General features: G+C 52.2%; 8 protein-coding genes across 8 annotated transcripts; 4 read left to right on the forward strand and 4 right to left on the reverse strand.

The window, feature by feature from the left end:
• Nucleotides 1-2,428: 2,428 nt before the first annotated feature.
• On the reverse strand, nucleotides 2,429-3,237 carry P168DRAFT_287020 (histone H4). The gene is made up of 2 exons (XM_024836480.1): nucleotides 3,172-3,237; nucleotides 2,429-3,106 (listed from the first exon to the last, which is right to left on the reverse strand). The coding sequence occupies exons 1-2, from the start codon at nucleotides 3,179-3,181 to the stop codon at nucleotides 2,805-2,807; spliced, it is 312 nt and encodes a 103-aa protein (XP_024697541.1). The 5' UTR covers nucleotides 3,182-3,237; the 3' UTR covers nucleotides 2,429-2,804.
• Nucleotides 3,238-4,024: 787 nt separating this feature from the next.
• Nucleotides 4,025-4,610, forward strand: hhtA (histone H3; the record flags this gene model as incomplete). Its single annotated transcript, XM_024839854.1, has 3 exons — nucleotides 4,025-4,049; nucleotides 4,164-4,271; nucleotides 4,333-4,610. 3 exons carry the CDS (start codon nucleotides 4,025-4,027, stop codon nucleotides 4,608-4,610), a joined length of 411 nt encoding a protein of 136 aa, XP_024697542.1.
• A 1,081-nt stretch (nucleotides 4,611-5,691) lies between these two features.
• Nucleotides 5,692-7,379, reverse strand: P168DRAFT_332513 (protein kinase; the record flags this gene model as incomplete). The annotated part of the gene is made up of 6 exons (XM_024841657.1): nucleotides 7,156-7,379; nucleotides 6,897-7,050; nucleotides 6,522-6,841; nucleotides 6,160-6,455; nucleotides 5,942-6,101; nucleotides 5,692-5,813 (listed from the first exon to the last, which is right to left on the reverse strand). Exons 1-6 carry the CDS (start codon nucleotides 7,238-7,240, stop codon nucleotides 5,692-5,694), a joined length of 1,137 nt encoding a protein of 378 aa, XP_024697543.1. The 5' UTR covers nucleotides 7,241-7,379.
• An 872-nt stretch (nucleotides 7,380-8,251) lies between these two features.
• Nucleotides 8,252-12,379, forward strand: P168DRAFT_308692 (putative MFS multidrug transporter; the record flags this gene model as incomplete). The annotated part of the gene is made up of 6 exons (XM_024839225.1): nucleotides 8,252-8,967; nucleotides 9,027-9,594; nucleotides 9,645-10,549; nucleotides 11,318-11,740; nucleotides 11,809-11,890; nucleotides 11,962-12,379. Exons 1-6 carry the CDS (start codon nucleotides 8,571-8,573, stop codon nucleotides 12,377-12,379), a joined length of 2,793 nt encoding a protein of 930 aa, XP_024697544.1. The 5' UTR covers nucleotides 8,252-8,570.
• A 149-nt stretch (nucleotides 12,380-12,528) lies between these two features.
• Nucleotides 12,529-14,680, forward strand: P168DRAFT_301553 (exonuclease V; the record flags this gene model as incomplete). The annotated part of the gene is made up of 2 exons (XM_024838538.1): nucleotides 12,529-13,077; nucleotides 13,188-14,680. The coding sequence occupies exons 1-2, from the start codon at nucleotides 12,681-12,683 to the stop codon at nucleotides 14,678-14,680; spliced, it is 1,890 nt and encodes a 629-aa protein (XP_024697545.1). The 5' UTR covers nucleotides 12,529-12,680.
• Nucleotides 14,681-14,829: 149 nt separating this feature from the next.
• P168DRAFT_263334 (uncharacterized protein) lies at nucleotides 14,830-18,770 on the reverse strand (the record flags this gene model as incomplete). The annotated part of the gene is made up of 9 exons (XM_024834792.1): nucleotides 18,676-18,770; nucleotides 17,936-18,605; nucleotides 17,088-17,882; nucleotides 16,782-17,035; nucleotides 16,202-16,395; nucleotides 16,005-16,107; nucleotides 15,903-15,955; nucleotides 15,707-15,830; nucleotides 14,830-15,598 (listed from the first exon to the last, which is right to left on the reverse strand). The coding sequence occupies exons 1-9, from the start codon at nucleotides 18,747-18,749 to the stop codon at nucleotides 14,830-14,832; spliced, it is 3,036 nt and encodes a 1,011-aa protein (XP_024697546.1). The 5' UTR covers nucleotides 18,750-18,770.
• Nucleotides 18,771-19,078: 308 nt separating this feature from the next.
• Nucleotides 19,079-21,034, forward strand: P168DRAFT_287028 (RNA-binding snoRNP assembly protein NAF1). Its single transcript, XM_024836481.1, has one exon. It carries the CDS (start codon nucleotides 19,095-19,097, stop codon nucleotides 20,910-20,912), a length of 1,818 nt encoding a protein of 605 aa, XP_024697547.1. The 5' UTR covers nucleotides 19,079-19,094; the 3' UTR covers nucleotides 20,913-21,034.
• Nucleotides 21,029-23,092, reverse strand: P168DRAFT_247482 (U4/U6-U5 snRNP complex subunit PRP3). Its single transcript, XM_024834082.1, has one exon. The coding sequence runs from the start codon at nucleotides 22,964-22,966 to the stop codon at nucleotides 21,191-21,193; it is 1,776 nt and encodes a 591-aa protein (XP_024697548.1). The 5' UTR covers nucleotides 22,967-23,092; the 3' UTR covers nucleotides 21,029-21,190.
• Between the last annotated feature and the right edge of the window lie 117 nt (nucleotides 23,093-23,209).

Genomic DNA, 23,209 nt, shown 5'->3' on the forward strand with positions numbered 1-23,209 from the left:
ACTTAGATCTGACCTAGTGTAGGTGGGTGGTAGGGCTGTGCTGTCTACCTGTGGTAAGGTATGTATCAAGAATGGAGATGGTCAAGGCTGTCTATTCCACGTGATTTATAGACAAGCTGGTCTGCTTGTTAATCTGTAAGTTCCATCTATATACAGATATACATAGTATCTATCCTCTATCCTCTTTCGAATGACTATATATAGACAGTAGTGTGATACCCGATAAATACCATACCATCAATAATTAAGTCTACAAAACCCTTGGTTATTCTTGGTTATTATAAGCCATTACAAACCATTATAAAGCAATCCATTACTATTATTATTTTATTGTGGTTATTTTTACCCACGGGATAATTGATAAAAATGGCAAATATGGTACATACAGTAGTACAATGTATCATGTACGTCGGTAACAGAGTGAAAATAACACCTGTCGATCATGACACCATCCTGCAGGGACTGCTCCACCAGTGGGATTATGATTGGGTGGCTGTTTGATAAGCTGTGCTGCATTCTTCGTGTATCTCGCTCTTTGTTTTTCCAGAGGACAGGTATATAGTACTTGCTGCGTACTTGGTAGGTGTGTAGTACAGTTGTCTGGTTGTGCTGGAGTTGGTGGGTATATTAGTGGATTGTATTGTTGTGGCTTGGTTTCGTCTGTTTTGTCTGGTCAGACGACGCTATATATAATTAGCATAGTACAGTGCCTACAATATACTCAAGTGGGCACATCCACGCACGGTATCCAAAAGAGGACTGCAAAGCGTCCCCAATTCATTTCCAGCGATCGACGATCCCCACCTCAACCTGCAATAACGCGTCGTGTATCCCCCATTCCCTGCCATGTGGCCGTTACTTATTGGGACGGAATTATATTCCATATTGTATTGTTGATATCTGCAGGGGTCCACCTCCACCGTCTTTCGCTGCGGAATGGGGCTGTTTCGTTGGGGTATTCGCAAAGACGTGCCAATGGAACGGCCAGCAAGTGAGTTTGTCGACTACGGAGTAGGTAAAGTGGTAAATGCGATCTCATCTCACCTGACATCTGCATCTGCATCTGCATCCCCGGGTGTATCACCCTGCAGAGGTGTAGACGGGAGAGAGAGAAGAGGAAGATGATCCCACAACAGTATCAGATATATTTATTACCCTGTTGCAGAATACGGGCCCTTGCATCGTTCGATCGGCGGCCCCTCTCCTATCTCTGTGGATTCGTCTGTTTCTGATCAGCTTTGCTCGTCCGCTTGGTGGGTGGATCGGGTGCTGTGGTGTAGTGTAGCAGGCTAGCAGCGCTGCAGGGCGACGCTACTTGGGTTTGGGTATGTATGGTGTATTGTGTGTGACTTGCAGTACGGCCATTGTAGTCTATCCACGGTTCTCGTATATGTAGGGTCTGTGGATATCCACTTGGTTTGGGTTTTGAGGGGTATTGGGTGGTTGTGACTGAGGCGCGTAGTGATGGTTGTCGTGTTGGGTATACCTGGCCGGGAATAGTTGAGGTAGGTTTGATTTTGTATCTGTGTCGTTCTGTTGTTCTGTTGTTCTGCTGTTCTGCTATAGCTGGGGTCGAGTATGTTTATACCTCTGTCTTCTTTCGTAATCTTGAAGAACAAAATCACAATGATCAGACGCATTAAAATAATGCTGGTGCAGTATCCGTACATGTGCATCCTACCCAGGATATTTTGTAAAAAATGTCCATCCACGGGACTCGAACCGGTGGCGCCTGCTCGGGCGGCCGACCAACGAAAAAAAATAATAATGACCACTAGGACATTGTCCCGGCAGCATTCTAGTTTAAACTCTTATAGGAAATAGGTAGAGTAAGATTTTACCGTCCGATCGTTGAATTCTGAGAACATCTACCAGGTTGCATTGAGGGTATATGTTGCTTTAGAGTGTGATCCTGGTCGATTTGTTGCTCTTTTCTGATCACTTTTCATTGGGAATGTGCTGTACATACTATACTGTTCTTTTCTTTTGGTTTATCATGGTGTTTCTGGAGTGGTCGATGGTAGGTGTTGCTATTGTAGATAGGTTGACTGTTATATATATTTATACTTCACTGTTTCTCTGATCATACGACACCGTTTTTGATTATCCTAGTACACTGCATAGTGGCTTACAATAAAACAAGAATAAATTTTCAAGTACAGACTATATAGATATAGAGATACAACTGAATATCACCACGATCAAGGCAAGCGTGACGCTTATTAGAACTTCTACAGTGGACTCAAGGTACACCTCAGTTATACTAAAACGAAACCATTCGAATTGGTACAAGAGAATAACACGCAGACGCGTAAAACATACAAACAACACGTAAGAATCCGAGTCACTGGCACATGAAGTAGAATACAAGCGTGACGCCGTTCGGCAGAAACCTAACACAACAGACGCGTCGCGTACAAACTACGCACAAATCCAGAAAACCCAGATAGTGAAGATAAAAAGCCATTTTAATGTTCGTATTCATAAGATCGCTGAATGGTATGCGATCATAAGCCTATGGCAAGCTGGAAGCATAAAGGCCGCTATGATACATGAAATCAAACGCGTACACCAGCAGACCTTTAGTGTACGCGCCATAATAAAATAAAATAAAAAGAAAAACCCAGACCCATGACACTTGTGGTAATAAAAAAAGATCAAGAACACCCCAACGTCCCAGTCATCCCGTGAACCAGTCCGAAAAAGCAACCCGCCGCGTCACTGCGTCGGAGGGGCGAAATGACGCGCCGACCCGCGCAGGATGGTCGAAAGCAAAAGAGAAGACGAAAAGAGAAACGACACGCTTAGCCACCGAAACCGTAGAGGGTCCGGCCCTGGCGCTTGAGGGCGTAGACCACGTCGAGGGAGGTGACGGTCTTGCGCTTGGCGTGCTCGGTGTAGGTGACGGCGTCACGGATGACACCCTCGAGGAAGGTCTTGAGGACACCGCGGGTCTCCTCGTAGATCATGGCGGAGATACGCTTGACACCACCACGGCGCGCGAGACGGCGGATAGCGGGCTTGGTGATACCCTGGATGTTGTCACGCAAGATCTTGCGGTGACGCTTGGCGCCACCCTTGCCGAGACCCTTGCCACCTTTTCCGCCTGTTGATAGATTGTTAGATCGATGGACGGTTATCATGTTTTAAAAAAGGGCAGAGAATACATACGTCCAGTCATATTGAAGGTAGTTGAAGAATAGAGTTAAGGTTTTGGTTTGGTTATGGAGGGTGGAGTCGTGATGATAGTTGAAGGAGATAGAAGAGGAAAGGAAGGAAGATAGTCTGGGACGGGGGTTATTTGTATAGCGAAGGGACGAGCGTGGAGAGAGCGCTGGAATCACGCACTAGACAGAAGATCGACCAATGAGAGGGCAGGATCCCCGGGACGCGGGTTGAATCAGTCGGGATTGCTGACCGAGCAGCCATGATTCGACCGGTGCCTCCGTTGATCCGATCGGATTCCCCCCCAACCCCCTTGGATCAAGAATCCGAAAAATATCAGGAACATTCCTGATCAGTGTCAGAAAATGACGGATCAGCGGAATTGAATCCAAATTCCCCCTTGTGGTTGGGATCAGGAAGGGGTTCTGCCTGAGGAAAGGAAAGGCATTCTACAGGAGTGATCCTGCAACCTGATTGGCCGAGCCGGAACAACCTCTCGCTTAGCGTTAGCTCGTTTAGTTCCCGCTGACCCAGGCTGCCACCGGTCCCTGCCTGGGTTTGCAGGTTTGCACCTAATTCTTCCCGTCCAAATCACGCTTATGGTGTGTTGCTTTCCGTCCACTTTTTTTTCTGCCCCCCTTTGATCAAAAAGAAGAGTGAGACTAAGGCTGCAACCCAACCCAGATCACCCGCCCACCTCCCGCTTACTACAAATACCTCCCCCCACCCACCTCCTCCATCTTTCCTACATCTCCTCATCCACGTCGACTCTTATCTCAATCCATCCATCGACTTTTCCATCAATAACCTTATTTTCCATCTTCAAGTCGACTAAATCCATCAAACCTAATCTGCTACAATGGCCAGAACTAAGCAGACTGCCCGTAAGTCTTAACCTCACCGTCGCCTCCCTTGGTGGAGGGGTTCCCTCGTCGCGTCACGGTCGCGCTTCAAGGGTCCCTCGCGTCTCACTTCAACCGTTACTAATCCCTCACTAGGTAAGTCCACTGGTGGCAAGGCTCCCCGTAAGCAGCTCGCCTCCAAGGCTGCCCGTAAGGCCGCCCCCTCGACCGGTGGTGTCAAGAAGCCTCACCGCTACAAGCCCGGTAAGTTCCTAGTGGCAACTCAATATAATCCATTCGATCAACTCGACTAACAGATTCAAAGGTACCGTCGCTCTCCGTGAGATCCGTCGCTACCAGAAGTCCACTGAGCTCCTGATCCGCAAGCTGCCCTTCCAGCGTCTGGTTCGTGAGATCGCTCAGGACTTCAAGTCGGACCTCCGCTTCCAGTCTTCCGCCATCGGTGCTCTGCAGGAGTCCGTCGAGGCCTACCTCGTCTCCCTCTTCGAGGACACCAACCTGTGCGCCATCCACGCCAAGCGTGTCACCATCCAGTCCAAGGATATCCAGCTGGCCCGCCGTCTCCGCGGTGAGCGCTCGTAAATTTCGATTCTTAATTGAGTCATTCTTTGGGTTGGCTCTTATGGGATGGCGATAACGGGGTTTTGCTTTAATTTTTCTCTTACGACTGGCGATCAATGATGGGTTTTTTTCATTTTTTATTCCAATATCACGGGTTTCGGCTATGGGTTCTAGTTGTTTTCTCTGCGCAAGACCTAGGAGGCTGCTCTACGGGGCGGTCGGGTGGATTGCTGGGATGCATCAATCATGTACATTATGGAACTGTTTTCCCAATGGTGACCTTCAGCGCCATTGATGGCATAGACCAATACATCTATGACCAGACAATCCACCGAATTATGATTATTTTATACCGGGTAAATGTTAGACTGGCAGAAATGTAGTCAACGGTCGCATCGTTACGTGTATTGACGTTGTCCTTGAAGGTCGACTGTTGACGACGCTATACCTTCAGAGGATAGATCAACCACGATAGACATGACATTATCTAATGTCACGTCTTGAGTATACTGTCATTCAGAAATAAACCCCATGAGTTACTCGAATAGTACAGAGTACGGAAGGTGGCCATCCCAAGGTGTAATCCAACAGCAAGAACCGACCACGTAGGAAAGAACAGACAGGCAAAACTTATGACTCAATTAAAAATAACCACTTATTTCTACTCTATTATCTTTAATCCATTAAACTAATAAATAGTAAGATACGAATTGAGGATCAGTGCTTATAAAACGGCATTCCGATGATTGATGCCTCGGTCGGGAGTGATGACACTAACACTCTTAGGCTGGCTTCGGAGATTGATTGATTGATTAGGTACTTGGGTGGATCAGAGGACTAGTCCTTTCGTGGCGTGATTATATGTCTATTTTTAGGCGGAATGTATAGAATCTTTGATATATGATCAGGAGATCATTTATGATTATAATTGTTATAATTACATTGTAGGTTGGTATTGGTGGGCTGATTCAATATATCCAGTAGTGTAGGTAGTAGGTATTAGTAGTTATGGACTAGAATCAACTTGTCCCGTCGCCAACAAAGGCGGCATTAGAAATTCATCATACGCGAGCTCCTCCGCTGACGGTCGCTCCTCAGGTAGTCAGCGGAGGATTCTGCGCATGAAGTTGAGGAAGAGCGTGTTGTCTTTGGTGGTGTTTGTGAATCGCTGCGCTCGGGTTTCGAGGGATTGCTTCGGGATGGGCAGAGAGCTTTTCCAGGTGCCTGGAATGTATACAGCTGTTAGTGATCGGAGGGGATAAGATCAAAAGAGTAAATAGTTAAATAGGGAGAATAGAACGAGAAAGAATAGAACGAGAGACAAGAATAAGAGAGAGAAGAGAAGTACATACCATTTGCATCCCGGAATTGATCGCACCTCTCACTCCTCTTCAGAAACTCTGGTGGAGGCGGTCCCATAAGAGAGACCATCTCAGCGAGATGTTGCTCATCACTGAGGACGTGATCTCTCTTCGCAAAGAAGAGATGGCTGTTTTCTACAAGATCCCACGTCTACACGATCTATTAGTCTTTTTATATGGCGGAGAGAATATGGTATAGAAAGAAATACCATCATGCCAGTCGACCAGACATCAACGCTAGAATCCCACTCCATACCCAGTATTACCTCCGGCGCTCGATATACACCAGGCATGATGTCTCCCCTGTGCTTGTTACTCCCCACTCTCGCCTCGCCAAAATCAGAGAGGACCGGTAGGCCCGTGCAGGGTGGCATCGGGCGGGAGAAGTAGATGGTGTGGTCCGGGAGGACTTTTCTGGCTACTGGTCGAGTTGTCTCGTCATCTTCGATGCGGGAAAGGAGAGAATCGTTGTCTATGGCGTGGAGGATGTTGTTGGGAGAGATGTCTAGGTGGGTTAGTCTTTCTATTTGATAGAGGATGAGGGGGACCTAGGTATGATGGGGGACCCTGCCGGTGTGGATGACATTGTTTTCGTGTATGAATACCAGCGATATCAAGACGAGCTGGATACCTCTCTGTATAAGAAGATCTTCTGGGAAGATGTTGTCTGGGAGTAGATCTCGCAGTTCGGTAAATGTCATCCCAAGCGGCTGGTAGACGAGAAAGGTGTGTTTTCCATGAGGACCGATGATCTCAAACGAGTCCAGCACTAGACGGACTCGGCTCTTCCCAGCGTGATCGGCTGCGTTGTTCAGGTGCCTGGAGATCTTGATCTCATGGTCGGGAGCACGGCCCTGGACACAGACCTTGAGTGTGATAAAGCGTTGCTTCCTAAAAGCATTTTAATTCGCGTTCTACCGGTAGGCTATTGAATGCTTAAGCTTACTCGAGATCTCGACAGAGCCACGCGGTGGAAGACGTGCCGTATCCTAGCTTGCAGACTACCTGGTACCTCGACACGAATACTTCCCCGGTATAAACAGGGTAGTAGTTTTCCGGTCCATACAGAGGAAGGGTTTCCTCGATCTGTCTTGATGAATCTAATGTGACGTAGTTTGTTGTTGTTATTGTTGGTGGTTGACGCGCGGGTGGACGCGAAAGGGAAGCCGTGGTCCTTACTAGTGGGGGGTGCAGAAAGATCATACGAGATATAGGAAGATACTCCCGAGGTGGAAAATGCGCCCTGGGAAGTTGACGAAGTGCGAACATGGTAGACTTTGGAGAAATCATGGCCGCCCCTGGACAAGGGTGAGGACTAGGATGGACGCCACCGGTGGTCGGAGGATTATTCAATCAAGCCACCTGATATAGATAGGAGATATGCGGTTGGAATCCATTTTATTCAAATTGGCTACTGGAGATTAGAATACTGTTGAGCGATAGCATCACATCGAGGTTGAGGGGCATATATATGAAAGATAGTTATATCAGATATATATTTCATAGATACTGAGAGATATATATAAACCACTATGATATAAGAGAATATGTTCACAATGGGATGAATAATCAACCCGGCTTATGCAGAAACACCACGGATCGGGTATCTGACTTTTCGTGCCATTCCTATCTCCCACCGTATCTATTCCACTGCTGAAAGTACTGAAGTAAAGAGAGATATGAGAGTGGGTCATGACGGAGCAGCCGACCTCCGACAGTGGATCTGACAGAATCCTTCAGTCGATCGGGTCAAACAGCTGTCGGTGGCGCAGAAATTTCAGGAAATCCCTGGTGTGCTTTTTGACTGGAAATACTCTGCCGGTCCGGCCGAGTCGGAATTATGCATAATGCAGTCACCTAATTTGTCCATCCGATATGTCCGGATTGTGTTGGTTTCTTCATATCGACATCACTGTGACAACATGTATACACCAACACCTCTTGAACTACAAGGCAACTGTTGATCATCATATAACAACCTGTTTCTTTGTTCACATCCCAGTTTCCCAGTAATAGACAGCAATGTCAGTCACTGATATGAATGAGCATAATCCGACTAATCAATAATCAAGAACTCGCCGCATGATCCGCCCTTTCCGTGGATCCTCCAATTTCAATCCAGATTTGGCTCCACTCGGCTTCTCCCGACCAGTCTCGCCCACCAGGCTGAGGGCCCACGACACCCTTAATCCTGTGCATAAACCCAGATTAATGCATTGATTTCGGCAGAGTATCCTTTTTGGCTCATTGGTGGGGCCGAACTGGGCTGTTCTCAGCCCGGTTGCGATCCGACCGAGGCTAAAGTTACCGGCGATAAGTGATCAGTAAGTTTTTTTTATAACCAGATGAAAAAAAATGGTAACAGGAAAAGTTAACCAGACTGTATATATAGATCAAGTCTGTTCCCGTCCTGAATATGAAGTCTTCGGATATTTCTGTGCTTGTTGATATCTTGCTTCTTTCAACATCATACCGTACTTATCGACCCTTTCGACCTGACTGATACCTAGTATACCTGGGAATTATATCGTCATTATCATTCAGTCGATCTATTCTTGTTGAACAACTTATTCCGAACAACCTATTGTTAAACGACTCAAACAACATTCGATTACACCGCATGGTATTCGGTGCAACTATGACACAATTCAAGGCCCGCGAGGCCGGCGACCTCTCCAAGGTCGAATCTCCAGCATATCGCAAAATTCCATACTGGCGTCTAGTGGCCGATCAGGGCGTGGTGACGCAGGAGATCGTGGATTATCCCTACCCCGGCTCGGGAACCGAGGAGGACCCCTACTCCGTCACTTGGATTCCAGATGACCCCCGCAACCCCATGACGTTTAGCAACGTCAAGAAATGGTCCATCACGATCTTGGTGGCCATTGCGACACTGGCCGTGGCCCTGGTGTCGTCCGCATATACTGGTGGCATGTTAGAGATTCAAGCGGAATTCCAGGTCGACAGCGAGGTCGCGACGCTCGGTGTCTCTCTTTTCGTCCTTGGATTTGCCGTCGGTACGTATTGAATGTCTGGTCCCGCTGCCTCGTCGAATTGGATACTAACCCATTGATAGGTCCCCTCCTCTGGGCTCCACTGAGTGAGATGTTCGGTCGTCAAGTGGTCTTCTTTGGCACCTATATGGCGCTCACGGCGTTCAACTGTGGCATCGCAGGATCGAAGAATATCTGGACGCTGGTCATCCTCCGATTCTTCGCCGGTTCCTTTGGCTCGTCCCCGTTCACCAATGCCGGTGGCGTCATTGCCGACATGTTTAGCGCCAAGACCAGGGGTGTTGCCATGAGCATGTTCGCCGTCGCTCCTTTCTTGGGTCCAGTTATCGGTCCTATCATCGGTGGCTTCCTGGGCATGAATGCCGGATGGCGATGGGTCATGGGGTTCCTGGGTGCCTTCTCCGGTGCGGTCTGGATCATGGGTACCGTGCTCGTTCCGGAGACCTACGCACCCGTCCTCCTGCGCCGCCGCGCCGAGAGACTGTCTAAGATCACTGGCAAGGTGTACCGGAGCGAGTTGGATATTGAGCAGGGCAAGATGTCTCCCCGCGATGCGTTCGCCACTGCCCTGTCGCGTCCGTGGATTCTGCTGTTCCGCGAACCGATCGTCTTCTTGCTTTCTCTGTATATGTAAGTCAGATCCCATCGTCTGGATCTGATCTCTCGCTAACGAGACATAGGGCCATTGTGTATGGCACGCTCTACATGCTGTTCGCCGCCTACCCGATCGTCTTCCAGTTCGTCCGTGGCTGGAACCAGGGCGTCGGCAGTCTTCCATTCTTGGGTATCATGGTGGGCATGCTACTGGCGGTGACCTACAGTTTTATCGACAACCGGCGTTATATCAAGACCCAAGCCAAGCACGGCGGGTTCGCTCCGCCCGAGGCTCGGCTGCCTCCCTGCATGGTTGCGTCCATTGCCATCCCCGTGGGCCTGTTCTGGTTCGCGTGGACCAACTACCCCTCCGTCCACTGGATGGCCCCCGTGGCTGCCGGTGTCCCCTTCGGCTTCGGCATGGTCCTGGTGTTCCTGGGCATCATGAGCTACCTGATCGACACGTACACCATCTTCGCCGCGTCGGTGCTGGCAGCCAACTCCGTCATGCGGTCCATCTTCGGTGCCGTGTTCCCGCTCTTCACCACCTACATGTACGAGGATCTGGGCATCCACTGGGCCTCGTCCATCCCGGCGTTCCTGGCCGTCGCCTGCGTGCCGTTCCCCTTCCTCTTCTACAAGTACGGCCACACGATCCGCAGCCGCTGCAAGTTCGCCGCCCAGTCCGAGGCCTTCATGCGTAAGATGATCGAGCAGGTCAAGCCGACGACCTACGACGGGGCCGCGGACGACGAGCAGGCCCAGATGACGGCGACCCACGACGGAGCCGCAGACGAAGAGCTTAAGGAGGTCGAGCTCGAGGGGTATGACCGCACCGAGGCTCCGGCGCCCGCGCGCCCGATATCGAACGGATCAGTGTCGGACGTCGAGGAGCTTCCGTCGATGCAGCAGATCCGCAGCAAGGCCTCGACCCGGACGGTTGGATCCTACCACCACTCAGTGTACGACGGGAACCCGTACGATATCGACCGTGTGCACACCCGGGAGTCTTTCCATTAAAACCTTTCCAATACACCGGGACATTTTTCTACGATAGACATGCATGCATACCGACATGCTCGATAATGATTACTGTTAATAGCGCTTCCAGCACAGCTTTTGTTCACACTTCGATGTCGATGTGACTTGCATGGTGGAGCGTGAAGAAAAAATCCTTTCCTTTGTCTTTTTCCTTCTACTTTCTGTTCTTTGTTTTGTTGATCTGCATGGATTCGAGGATATACCCGATTTGACTGTCTGTACATTATCATTATCTGTTGCGCTATTCACTCGCATGGGAAGAGTTAATGAAGTCATGAAAGCATGATGAATTCACGGTTAATAGATTGATTTAAATCACTACATTGATTCAGTATCTTCCTACCATTATTGTAGTCATCGTAGTTTTGGCCACATGGCGTGCTATAAATAGGGTTAGTTCTGTGGCGTCCAAACTCCTCGGCCTGAAATCCGAATGACTGTTAAGCGGTTGCCGACCGGGCGGTTTTCCCGACTCCAGTCATCTGTATAGACTTCTTTTCTCTCTCTTTTTTTGTCTCTCTCTTTTCTTTTCTTTTCTCTCTCCTTTCCCTCAGTTCAAGTTTATTCTTTGATTGTTCATTTTATTTCTCTGATAGACACATTGAGTTCCTGTCCATGATTCTCCCTTAGACCCTTTTCGAGCGCTGAACCTCCGGTCGCCGGTCGCATACATCGGGATGCGACCTCCCCTCCCCTCCCACCTGCTCAGCAGGACCAGGACGACGACGACGACGACGACGACGACCCTACGATCCTCCACACCCTCTCGCATCCGACCCCGACGAAACAACCACACATCATCCACCTCCCCCGAACCCCCCAACAAGACCACTCCCAACCCCACCTCAAACAAAACGACCCCCCTCCCCCGACGCCGGCACCCCAGCCACCACACCCTCACCCTCGACCGCTGCGCCGCCATCGCCTGCTACCATCCCCGCCGGTTCGGGGTCGCGGCGGACACTGCGCCAGGTTATTGTGCAAGGGCCGCTGGGGAATCTTGGACGGGCGTACTCGCGCGTCCAGGCTAGACGACCCTATGCGACGCAGCTGTGGAGTTCGGTGATTGTTTATCTGTGTGGGGATTTGAGCGCGCAGTATTTTTTTCCGCCGGGTGGGGGGAAACCGGTACGACAGACAGGTCAGGAGGGGGTGATGGCGAAGGGAGGGAGGGAGAAGGGGAGGGACAAGGAGAAGGAGAAGGAGGAGGAGGAGGAGGAGGGTATGATCCGTGGAGGACGCTGCGACATTTAACAGTCGGTGCGACGTCGAGTATTCCGTCGTATAACTGGTAAGATTTTCCCTTCCACTCTATGATTTACTTGTTGAAGAAAGGCTTTACTGATAAGATGAGATGGAAAGGTTCATGTTCCTCCACCACAACTTCAACTTCGCCTCCAAGTTCCTCTCCATCCTGACCAAAGTCTGCGTGCAGCAAGCGGTCTTCACCCCCGTCTTCAACACCTACTTCTTCAGCGTGCACTCCCTGCTGTCAGGCGCGTCGCTGGAGGAGACCTGGGAGCGGCTGAAGAAAGCCCTCCCTGTCAGCATCGTCAATAGCTGCAAGCTGTGGCCGGGTGTCACGGCGTTTAGCTTTATGTATGTGGCGCCGCAGTTCCGGAATATCTTCTCGGGTTGTATTGCCGTTGGGTGGCAGACTTATTTGAGTTGGTTGAATCAGAAGGCCGCGAGGGAGGTGGAGGCTGCGGAGGTTGCTGCTGAGTTGGCTTCGACTTCGTCGCCGTCACCGGTTGAGGCTTCGATTGTGTTGAAGGCGTAGTTGGATTGCCGCGTTCTTCATTTCTGTTACTCTATATAGTGTTGGGATGGTGTGATGCTTGGATAGTATAGATTAGATTAGATTCGCATTATTCGGTTATAGAACTGTAGATATCCACGAATCCATAACAAGACCTCGTTATGATTATTCTTTTTCTTTACTCTAAGATAGATATATATGTTTATCTTGGCTTATCTAACGGCGTGGTTAAGGTTGAAGCCTAATCCAGTAACTAAACAGCCTTGATCAACTTAGTCACTTCCATCATCCATCCCGATGACCTCCGCTTCACTCCGCAGGCATGTCCTGCCCACCACTATCCCCGACCTTAATGCCCGGCGCATTCGACGACTGCTTCAACTCCAGCAGTATCGGCGGCAGCAGCAGCGACTACGGATCGGACTTCACCCCCGAGGAGGAGACCCTGCTGGATGAGTTGCTCACCAACGCCGTCGCCGAACACGCCACCGCCCCCGCTATCATCCCTCGCCAGCCTTTCCACCACCAACTACAACAACAGCAACAACAACCGCAATTACATCTCTCGACAGCACCCGTCGTGGTAACAGATATTGAACAGTGTCATGAGGTTGTTCCTGAGCGCGTCCCCCGCGTGCTGGGGAGGGAGATGCCTCCGTGGCAGGTTGCGAGGTTCCGTCGGTCGCCAGATCAGGGCCCATACGGTGGTGCCGCAATTGGTAATTTCATCTTCATCTTCTCCTTCTATCTTTTTTTTTTCTTGAATATTCTTTGGTTTAGTTGTGCATTGAACATAGGTGGAAAGACTGACCTGACCACAAGCGATTAGTAGAACATCCCAGTTCGCCCGAAGGACGTGAACGAGACCGCGAGAGACAGCGCACGCGCGAGCAACAAGCAACCACCACCACCGCCACCACCACCACAGACGCGACAACAGAACCCGACACGCGGTCACCCGTGGAGCGCTTCAGAAGACCGCCCAACAAGGCCTTCTCGGTAACGGACCTGATCTCGCCCGCGTGGTGCGAGCTGCAGTACTGGTACACGCTGACCAAGTTCGGGCGCAAGCGGCGCACGGCGGCCATGAAGACCGGGTCGACGATCCACAAGACGCTCGAGGACGAGATCTACACGACTGTCTCGGTGGAGATCACCACGCGCGAGGATGCGCTTGCTTTGCGCATTTGGAACGTCATTCAGGGTCTGCGCATGCTGCGCGAGTACGGCATCACCCGTGAGCTGGAGGTGTGGGGCGTTGTGGACGGGGAGCTGGTCAACGGTGTGATTGATCAGTTGTCGTATGAGTGTCCGGATCCGGAATTGGAGGCTACCGCCGCGTCTTACTACGCTGATGTGGAGGCCTCCCGTGATGTTATGCCTGAGTATCAGATGTCGCTGTCGGATTACTTGCTGTCGCCGACGCAGGGCGGCAAGCGGCTGTCGGATGTGTTCTCGCCGGACGAGGCCGAGCAGCAGCAGAGCTCGCCGGACGAGGCCGCCGGAGGGAGCAGTCAGTCGGAGGAGGCCTTCAATCTACCGCGGGTGTACATGACGGACGTCAAGACCCGAAATAGCAATTCGGTGCCCACCGTCAAGAGCTCGTCGTTCCGCCCGACGCTGCTCCAGCTGCAGATTTACTACCACATGCTCAACCGCATGGTCACCAGCGACGACGTGTCGATCGAGATGATCGCCGCGCGCTACGACCTAGATCCCGAGTGCCGCTTCACAGACGCCTTCATTAACGAGGTAGGCGGCCTCAACGACCAGTTCTTCGACGCTTTGTCTTCATCCCCCGAGGTCGTCCCGGGCTCCACTCCCCCAGGAAGCAGCCAGGACTCAACTAGCATACTCCTCACCCACAGCAACCTTACCCAACTGTGGGGCTTCATGAAAGACCAGCTCCGCCTCACCTTCCTCCCCCCGCCACCATCCCAATCGTCATCATCTCCCTCCCCACCCATCTCCAGCGCCCCCTCCATCCCCTCCGAGTTCCAACCCCGCCTGCTAGAATCATACGCCACAGTGATCTCCCCCCTGCTCACAGCACGGTACCTCTCCTCGACGCCCGCAGACGACGACCTCCAGCCGCGGGTGCTGGGCAGTCGATCGTTCCTCTTCGACCCCACGTCTATGATGTCGTACCTGACGGACCAGATGGAGTGGTGGCGCGGGCAGCGCGCCCCTCGCGGCGTGGAGGTCATGGATGCGTGGAAGTGTCGGATTTGTGAGTTTAATGATGAGTGTACGTGGCGGCAGGAGCGGGAGTGGGCTTATGCGAGGCGGAATAGGGGGAGGTCTTCTTCGCGGGTTGTTTAACATAGTATATGTTGGGTTGAGCGTCTTGTATTGGGAATATATCAGTGTCTTGCATACGGTTGGTGTCGGCGTTTGGGTATTATCATTTCGACTCAGGAGCTACTTGTACATAGCCTATTCATGAACTCATTATAACAGATCCCAAAGGACTAAAAGAAGCTAAAAAGGATACTTCTCCTCCCTCTCCTCCTCAATCCACCCCCCCTAACCTGCTCCTCATGCATCCGATCCAAATACTCCAACAACACCGCCCCATACTTCTCCCTCCCCTTATACCTCGCAACATCATCCCCCCAACTCCTCACAGCAGCCGCCAACCGCCCAGGCACACCCAACTCCTTCACAATAGCAGTAACCGGCTCAAAATACGTCCGAATAGTAAACACAATCGCCCCCGACCGCGGCAGTCTCCTCAAACTTTGCCTCTCGGACCTAAAAAAATGCTTCTCAACCCCGCGATCCCGCTCCGCCGTATTCCACGACACATCCGCACCATCCTCATCCCCGATACTACTCGACCACGCTAGCCCGTCATCAACCTGCATGAAGTAATTATTCCGCACAACAGGCTCCTCGGGCTTCAGCCGGCGGAAGAAATTGCTCATGCCCTTTTCGAGTTTCTCGCGATACCCTGGCACGGAGCCCGAGGTGTGGATCTCGGACAGCCGCATGCCGAATTTGTCGCTGAGGCGCCAGAAGCCGGCGAGGAGGATTGCCCCTGCGAGGAGGTAGTATTCGCCGTCGGGGCGCTCGATCATGAGGGCTAGGTCGTCTTGGATGAGGCGGGCGCTGGTTGTCATGGGGTCTTCGGGGAGGGGGCGCTGCGTTGTGTTGAATGTTTCGTGCGTGTGGGTGTTGTGGAGGCCGGTTGGGGTCTGCTGGAAGATGGTGGGGTAGCGTTGGGGGAGGTAGGTTCTTCTGGTTTGATTGTTAGTATGGGGCTTTGTCTTATTGTTTTCGTTGAACTTTGTTTTGGGAGCGGATGGGAAAGGGGATGAGATGGGAGGAAGGGGAATGGGTATATACAGCTCTTCGAGAAGCTCACACGCTCCCTCATACGCCTCCGGTGCTGTACGACAGCATTTCTCTCGGCGCTGTTCGATCCGTCGTGCCTTGTCTGCGTGGTAGCGATCGTATTGGTTGTCCAGTTCTGTTGATAGTCAGACATCCTTTCTACTATTACTCCTGTAGGACAGTCGAGAAGATATGTGGATGGACTGACCGATCCACTCATCCCATTTCATGCTGCGCAGGCCCATCGTGATGAAGTATTTCCTGCTCAGGTTAGACATATACTGATAGGGAGGTGTGTTGGTCAACTCACGGTCCGTATTTGAAGGGCCGGTAGGGAATGGGTTTTGTGGTGTGTATATCCCAGTTTGGGTAGGGCGATGCTGGGGGGCGTTGGAAGGTTGAGGGGATCCATTCTGTGGGTTGGTCAGTTGTGCTTGTCTTGTCTGTTTCTTTAATGGATAAGGTGGGTATAGGGATGATATAGATGGAGTGACGTGAATAACGCACCTCCCGGTTTGCGAGTCGGTTTGGAGAACTTGGTTACGGTTGTCTTATTCTCGGGTTTGAGAGAATCTCTGCTGGCCTTCCATCTCTGGGTGAAGAGTCTGAGGAGGTAGATGAAGGTGAAGACGACGAGGCCGATGACCGTGGCATGTTTGACATCTAGGATTTGCAGAATCATGCTTTCTGTAGGGGTTGGTCTAAATCAAATGGTTCTGGAAACAGTCAAGAACATAGTCTACCAATCTTAAGAGCATCAAGATGTGTTGAGAGAAAAGACGGTCACATCCTGGCTGGGGAGTGCGTCCATGTTGGACTACATCGTACATGCACAGGGATGCTAGAGAGCCATAGATAACCGTTACTGGATTAGTTAAGTGGATGCGATCAAGATCGCCCACTAGAACAGATACCACCTCTGCGACCAGCGCAAGAACCAAATGGATCATCAACTGCTGTGAACCTGCTTATCACGCTGCATCTGCACCCTGGATTTCTTATCCCAATTGGGTAAAGCCTCGTTTCCCGTCTCATCCGCAATTGATGGAAGTCTATTTACACTACTGGTAGTTGCACGTCCGCTCACAAGATTGCGGGGTCACCGCGTCGTTGGAGAAGACAGTACTCGCCCCATTGGCGCCGGAACCGGTCTGGGATTATGGGCAGATCCGGGATCCAGATCAGACGTCCCAGGAGTCCTGTCCGCGATGCATCCAGGAATGCCCGGCAGGAGACCTGCTCCCATTGAGTTTCGTCATGGATGTAGTCCGGCTCCAGTACAGTCGGTGGGTTCCCTGGGAAGGAGGAGTCGACGAGGAATGTGCATTGAGAGATGTCCACCTACACTGGGTTTTAGTCGGGAGGCGCGGGGGTAAGGCCTGGGAGAACTCACGTATTTCTCAGGATCCTCCTCATTGCGATCGTTCATGCCTGTAGGAATTCGAGACGTTCCATCGATCAGAGCAGGGTAGTCGACGGCCTCGCGGAATTCTCCCGGCAGCAGGCCCCGGAATTCGCTCCGGATGAATTTAGCTTGCATCCCATTAGGGAGGAAAAATGATGATGGAAATCGGTACCACTCCTTGCCGAGGCAGAGGGTATCGCCCGCCTGCACAACTCCGGGCTGCTCCAGAGGCTCAAAGACCTTCAGCGGGGCATTGTATGCGGTGACCATGCCCAAGGTCCGGAAAAAGCCGGCGTTGACGGCCAACAGCACGATCGACATCACCGCTGTTAATTTGAGCGACACCGGGACGCGCCCGATGAGTTCCTTCGGGTTCTGAGACCCGATGTACGAAAGCACTATGTCAAACGCAATGGCCGCGTTCAGGGCCAAGAAAGGATAGGCCGGATACATGAACCGCTCCTCCTTGTGGGGCTGGGCTGTGAATATCGCCATCCACATGTAAAATGGCAGGATCAGCGTCACGGTGCGCAGGAGGGTGTCCATGTTGGTCGTGCGGGGCCGGAACACAGTCTGGAGCAGCAGCAACGGCGCCGTGGCCACCGCGAGAAGGAACCAGACATTGAAATTGAGGAGGAGGTTCTTGACATAGAATGTCCACGGCTCTGTACCAAAGATCTCCGGACCCCGACCCTCTCCGCCAAAGATGTTATAAGCCACAATATTCCATGGCACGATGGTGAGTTTGCGGAGAAAAGTGTAGTCGACGGCGACTTCCGCGGCCTAGAAGCAGTCAGCAAGAGATATCGGGCATTGCTCGCCGGTTCGAAGTTTACCAGAATCGCCAGACACCTCAAAGCGCCTTTCACAATGCTGCGGATCATAGCCTTCATAGACCCCGCCACAAAGGCAATGGCAACTTCCTCGAGCAGAAGCGGGAGAATCAGCGCCCCCGCAAATGGCCAGCCAACAATTGAACCGAGCCCAAACCACATAATCCCCTGCGCAATTTTTTGCCCTGACCGCCAATCCAGAAAAGCCGTCAGACCCAGCATGGACATGTACATGGTAAAGCTCGAGGGCAAAAATGCGGCCGAAGCGTGAAACATGCCCGGACTGCATGCGACCACCATGAGGAATAATAGACCGATCCGAGGGCGAAGTATCCGGCAAAGGGCCGAGTATAGTCGTGTCTCACATGCGGCGCAAACGAAAGCCAAGACAAACCGGATGGCATAGAATTGCGAGCTTTTGCTGCTCAGAACGAGGGATGCGATCTTCCCCACACTCGCATGAAGGACCACATAGAGCCAGCTCCGGATCGAATAAACCGGGGAGTATTCCCATGTCTGAAGGCCGTAACCCTGGTTCAGATAATGCGCCGGCTCCCAGAAATTGAAGACCTCATCGCAATCCTGTATCGGCGCCAAAAATGCCGCTATGCCATTCGAGATCAGACAGATGTAGAAAGCTATGTCCAAAGGGAGATAGAAGGGCGACGGAGGACTGCGGTGGCATTTCCGTGTTAGCTTGATAAACAATCGGAAAATGAGGAGTCAACGGAGGGATTGGATACCCGTTCTTGGGCAGGGGTTGCTTATCCCCTGACGAAGCAGACGAGACCTGAACTCTCCTTCTAGGCGACGACATCCTGAACAAGGACGATAAGCGTAAACAAAGGTTGCAGTGAAGAGGAATCGAGGATGCGATGCGGAATGGAACAGGTGTTTATCGATAAGAGCCGCCACCGCCCCGGCAGAAAAAAAAGATCCGGCCCAGAGATTTCTCCAATTCCGCCGGCTTCATCTTCTCTTCACACTTCTCTCCTGTCCTTTAATTTTCTTATTTTTCAAAATGAGTGATAATCAGCAACAGGACATCCCTCAAGGGGGCTCCAATGAAGGACCTCCTGTGAAACGGCCCTGCATGAACGATACCCCACCCATCGCATCGACACCCGCCGACGATGGGAGCGACTTCTACAACACGCCTCTGATGGCAGGGACGCCGGTGCCCGCCACAGAAGTCCAGCAGAACATTGCTCAAGAGAAACGTGATGAACTGAACTCATCGAACCCATCGGCGCCGATTCCTGGTCTGGGCCTCGTGAAGAACGACTCAGACCAGACCGTCTCCAACGACTCCGGCCCGTCGCAGACTGTCAATGCGACGGAAGGCGTTGTGCGTGAAAAGCAAGTGGTTACGACAACAGAATCCACCGGAGAGAATGCAGACAATACCCAGGCAATGGATGTGCAGCAGGATGGGGATCAGACGAAACCTAAAGACGCCATCGAAACCACCAACGATACGAATGCACCGGACGCGATGGAGGTCGCTGATGGCGAAGGAGAGGGAGAGCCTCGCGAATGGGAAACTGACTCCTCGCCCTACGAATCCTCCTCTGACGATTCTTCCGATTCCTCCGACGACGACAGCGATGACAGCGACGATGACTATCCTATCCTAACCGCCGAGGAGACAGCGCGCATCCTGATGCAGGCAGAGCTTGGATCTGATGATGAAGGCGACGGGAAGGGAAAATCGGGTGGCCAGCTTCGAACGGCGAACGAGGTTCCAGACGAAGCCCCGCCGTTGCCTGAAATCACAATCACTCCTGAAATGAAGGTTGTGTTCCTGGGGCAGGTGGAAGCGATCGTCGAGAACACGCTTCTGATCGCAGCGAACACCTCGGGAGAGTACCAAGTCCTCGAGTCGGGCTCTATACTTTGTCTTGAAGACCGGAAACTCGCGGGTGTGGTTTCCGAGACTCTAGGCCGAGTCGAGAACCCCTTGTATGCGGTCAGATACCCCGACGCCGCTGCCATCACCGAGCGTGGCATTTCCAAAGGGACGAACATCTACTACGTTGAGGAGAAGTCCACTTTTGTCTTCACTCAGCCTCTCAAGGGATTGAAGGGCAGCGATGCGTCCAACTTCCACGACGAAGAGATCCCCGAGGACGAAGTTGAATTCTCCGATGACGAGGCAGAAGCCGAGTTCAAGAAGAGGCAGAAGCAAAAGCGCCAGGAGAAGAAGGGCGCGAAGGAGGGTGGACGTGCCCAACGGGGACCCCCGGGTCCCTCGAAGCTCGCCCGCACTGAGCTCAACTACGACGATAACGCAGGCGACGAGGGCTACACCCCGCTCGCCCGTCCGAAGAATCTGCACGAGATGATGGGTCCCCAGGAAGCGCCTGTTGAGAAGGACGGGCCTCCGGGAGTGACCCCTGCATTCCGTGGTGGCCGGGGCCGTGGCCGAGGCTCTGATCGCGGTCGGGGCGCAGGCCGTGGTCGTGGCCGGGGAGGGTCTTACAACAACGACCGCCAGCCCTCTCATCAGCACCATGGGTCCCACTCTCCGTCGCAACCTACAAACTACCAACAACAACCCTATCCCCAGAACCCTCAAAACCCCTACCCCATGAACCAGCAGCAGTTCCCTTCATTCCCGTATTTCCCTCAGCAGCAGCAGCAGCAACAGCCTCAGCAGCAGCAGCAGCAGCAGCCGCAGCCGCAACAACCGTTCGCCCAGGGCCAAATGCCGGCTCCGTTCAACTTCCAGATGCCTTTCCAGCAAGCCTTCCAGCAGCCCAATCCTTACCAGCAGATGCCTCACATCAACCCGATGTTCTTAGCCGCCTTGCAGCAGCAACAGCAGCAGCAACAGCAACATCAAGCGTACCAACAACCGCAGCAGCCTGGCCAACCGCAGGCACAGAGCCCGTTGAATTTCGACCAGGTCAAGGCGCAGTTGGATCTGCTGCGACACTTGAGCAATAACAACAATAATCAAGGGCCGCCGCCTTCGTGAAGCCAGCGTCGTTGTTGATATCTTGATGAGTTTTATTCTATAGACTTTGCATTCAAGGAGCCGGGTAACTTTGTGTGGGTTTTTATTCTTTATTATAAAAAAAGTTTCGATTTAATGAAATTTCATAAGAGTATATTCCATGACCCTGCTGTTCTTACAGGATAATGGATGGTATTACTGGTTATTATACATGAATCGTAGAATTTAGAAGCAGCATGTGGCGAGTAGCTAGCTATATACAACTCGACTGTTAGCCGACTCCTCGTTGAGATAAAAAATCACGTCTCGGCTTGCTTAGCGCTCTTGGCCAATGTCCAGAAATTCTCCATCTTTGAACGTGACAGAACGTCTTTCGCTTGCGAGTCGCTCTCGCAGATCCGCGCACCCAGCCACTTCCTGAACACTCGCGCTTTGACTTCACCCTCCCACAGGAGGGAGCACGTGTTGTGGCTCAAGTCTCTGAGATCGCCGGTCTGCTCGTCCTCGGCCGCGAGCCATGCAATTTGAGCTTCGCGATTGCCTTCTCGCACGGCATTGGGCCCCGCGTTCTCCGTCCAGTCGATCCGGTTCAGCATGAGCTTTCTGTAGTTGGTGATTGAGTGCGCGCCGCCCTCGACAATCACCAGGTTGAATCGAGGGTTCATGACGCAGACGCCGGTGAGCGCATTCTGTTCCGCATTCTTGCTGATCTTGAATCGATGGCGTCCGTTCGCAAGGCTGTCGATCCGGTATACCGACATCACAAGTCCTTTCTCAGCGTCTTTTTCTTGCTGAGTGGCCAGCTTCTCGCGACGCTCATCTTTCGTCAGTTTACGCTCCGCGTTCGTGGCTTCGTGGGCGGCTTTGCGCTCGGCGATCTCGCGGGTCACGCGTGCTTCAACGGCCGTTGGATCTTTGACGGCCTGTTCTCCGAGGACCCGCATCAGGTTCGACTTCTTGACCTTTGGCGGGGGAGCTGGCTCCAGACCCAGCCGGATCTTCGCCTGCTGTTCCTTCAGATCAGCCATGCGCCGCTGGCGACGGATCTTGGCTTGTTCCTTCTGAGTCAGATACATCGGCTTCTGTTCGATCAGATGCTTATCCTGTGGGGGGTCGAGAAGAACCGGGTGTTGAACGTAGCGAGTCACGATGGAATCGGCAGTATCGATCTTGAGATTCCGCTCGTCATCGATAGCTGAATAGTCCGCTCCGTTGACAAGGCCTTCGTCCCACCACTCGATCGCCGGCGGTTCCGGTACCTGGAATGCTTTCTCTACGTCCAGATCCTCATCGATGCCCACTTGTCGCGCTCGCTCCGCAATCCGCTTTTTCATATCCTCCAACTGGGCCTGCCGACGCAAAGCGGCAGCCTGTTGGATGTATTTGCCTTTTTCGTTGAAAATAAGCTGGCGCGAGCCCCGTGGCTTGGCGACCGTAGCCTTCGGGCCTAAAGTCGGATCGAAATAGGGATTGCTCTTTATCTCTTCCAGGGAAGGCCCCGACAGATCGAGTCCTGCTCGATTGGGTCTCCCTCCCGTAGCTGGAGATTCTGTCCGTCGGTTCTTTGACTGTGATTGTTGCCGTCCCTTGCTGCCCTTAAATTCAATCGTATCCGACAGCAAAGCGGGATGAAGACCAACGTCTAAACCACCTCGAGCCTTCGAGAGGCCGTCGTCTTCGTTTTCGAGGGGAGGAGGCTGAGGGGTTGGTATCGGAACGACGGGTCGTTGCTGGGCCGGTGTGCTGGCTCTTCCAGTGGCAGCTGCCACGCGCGCCTTCATTTGTTCCAATCTAGACATCGCAGGACTCGCAGCTGAAGGTGTAGGACTAGGACTGGCAATCCCTGGGCTTGCAGAGGGACTTATCCCCTTGGCCGCCTGAAGCCTGGCGCGTACGGCTTCGGCTTTTGCTCTCGCTTCGGCCACCATCTTCTCAATATCCACCTTTCCCGTGGCTGCAGGCGCCCCCTGGCCAGGACGTGGCGATCCATCGTTGGAGCGAGTTCGCTTCTGTGAGTTATCATCTCCTTCCTCGGGGTGAGGCCTCTTCAGCATGTTGCCCGACATGTCCGCCATGGACGCTGAACTCACCCACTAGAAGTAGTGTGACTTTATGGGTAGACAAAAATAAGCGAGAGACCCTTAAGCAGCGACAAAGACCAGGTCAAGCTGAAGAGTTGAATTGGCGGGAGGAGATCAATAGTTCACCAAGATAGATGGAAATAATAACATGAGGTGAGTTGCAACTCAAGATGATCGAAAAAAGTGGAGCCCCCATGGCGGTGTCGCAAGGCAGAAAAAGTTGGGTGAACTTTTTTT

This window comes from Aspergillus campestris (assembly GCF_002847485.1).
Source record: "Aspergillus campestris IBT 28561 chromosome Unknown P168scaffold_1, whole genome shotgun sequence".
Lineage (NCBI taxonomy): Eukaryota > Fungi > Ascomycota > Eurotiomycetes > Eurotiales > Aspergillaceae > Aspergillus > Aspergillus campestris.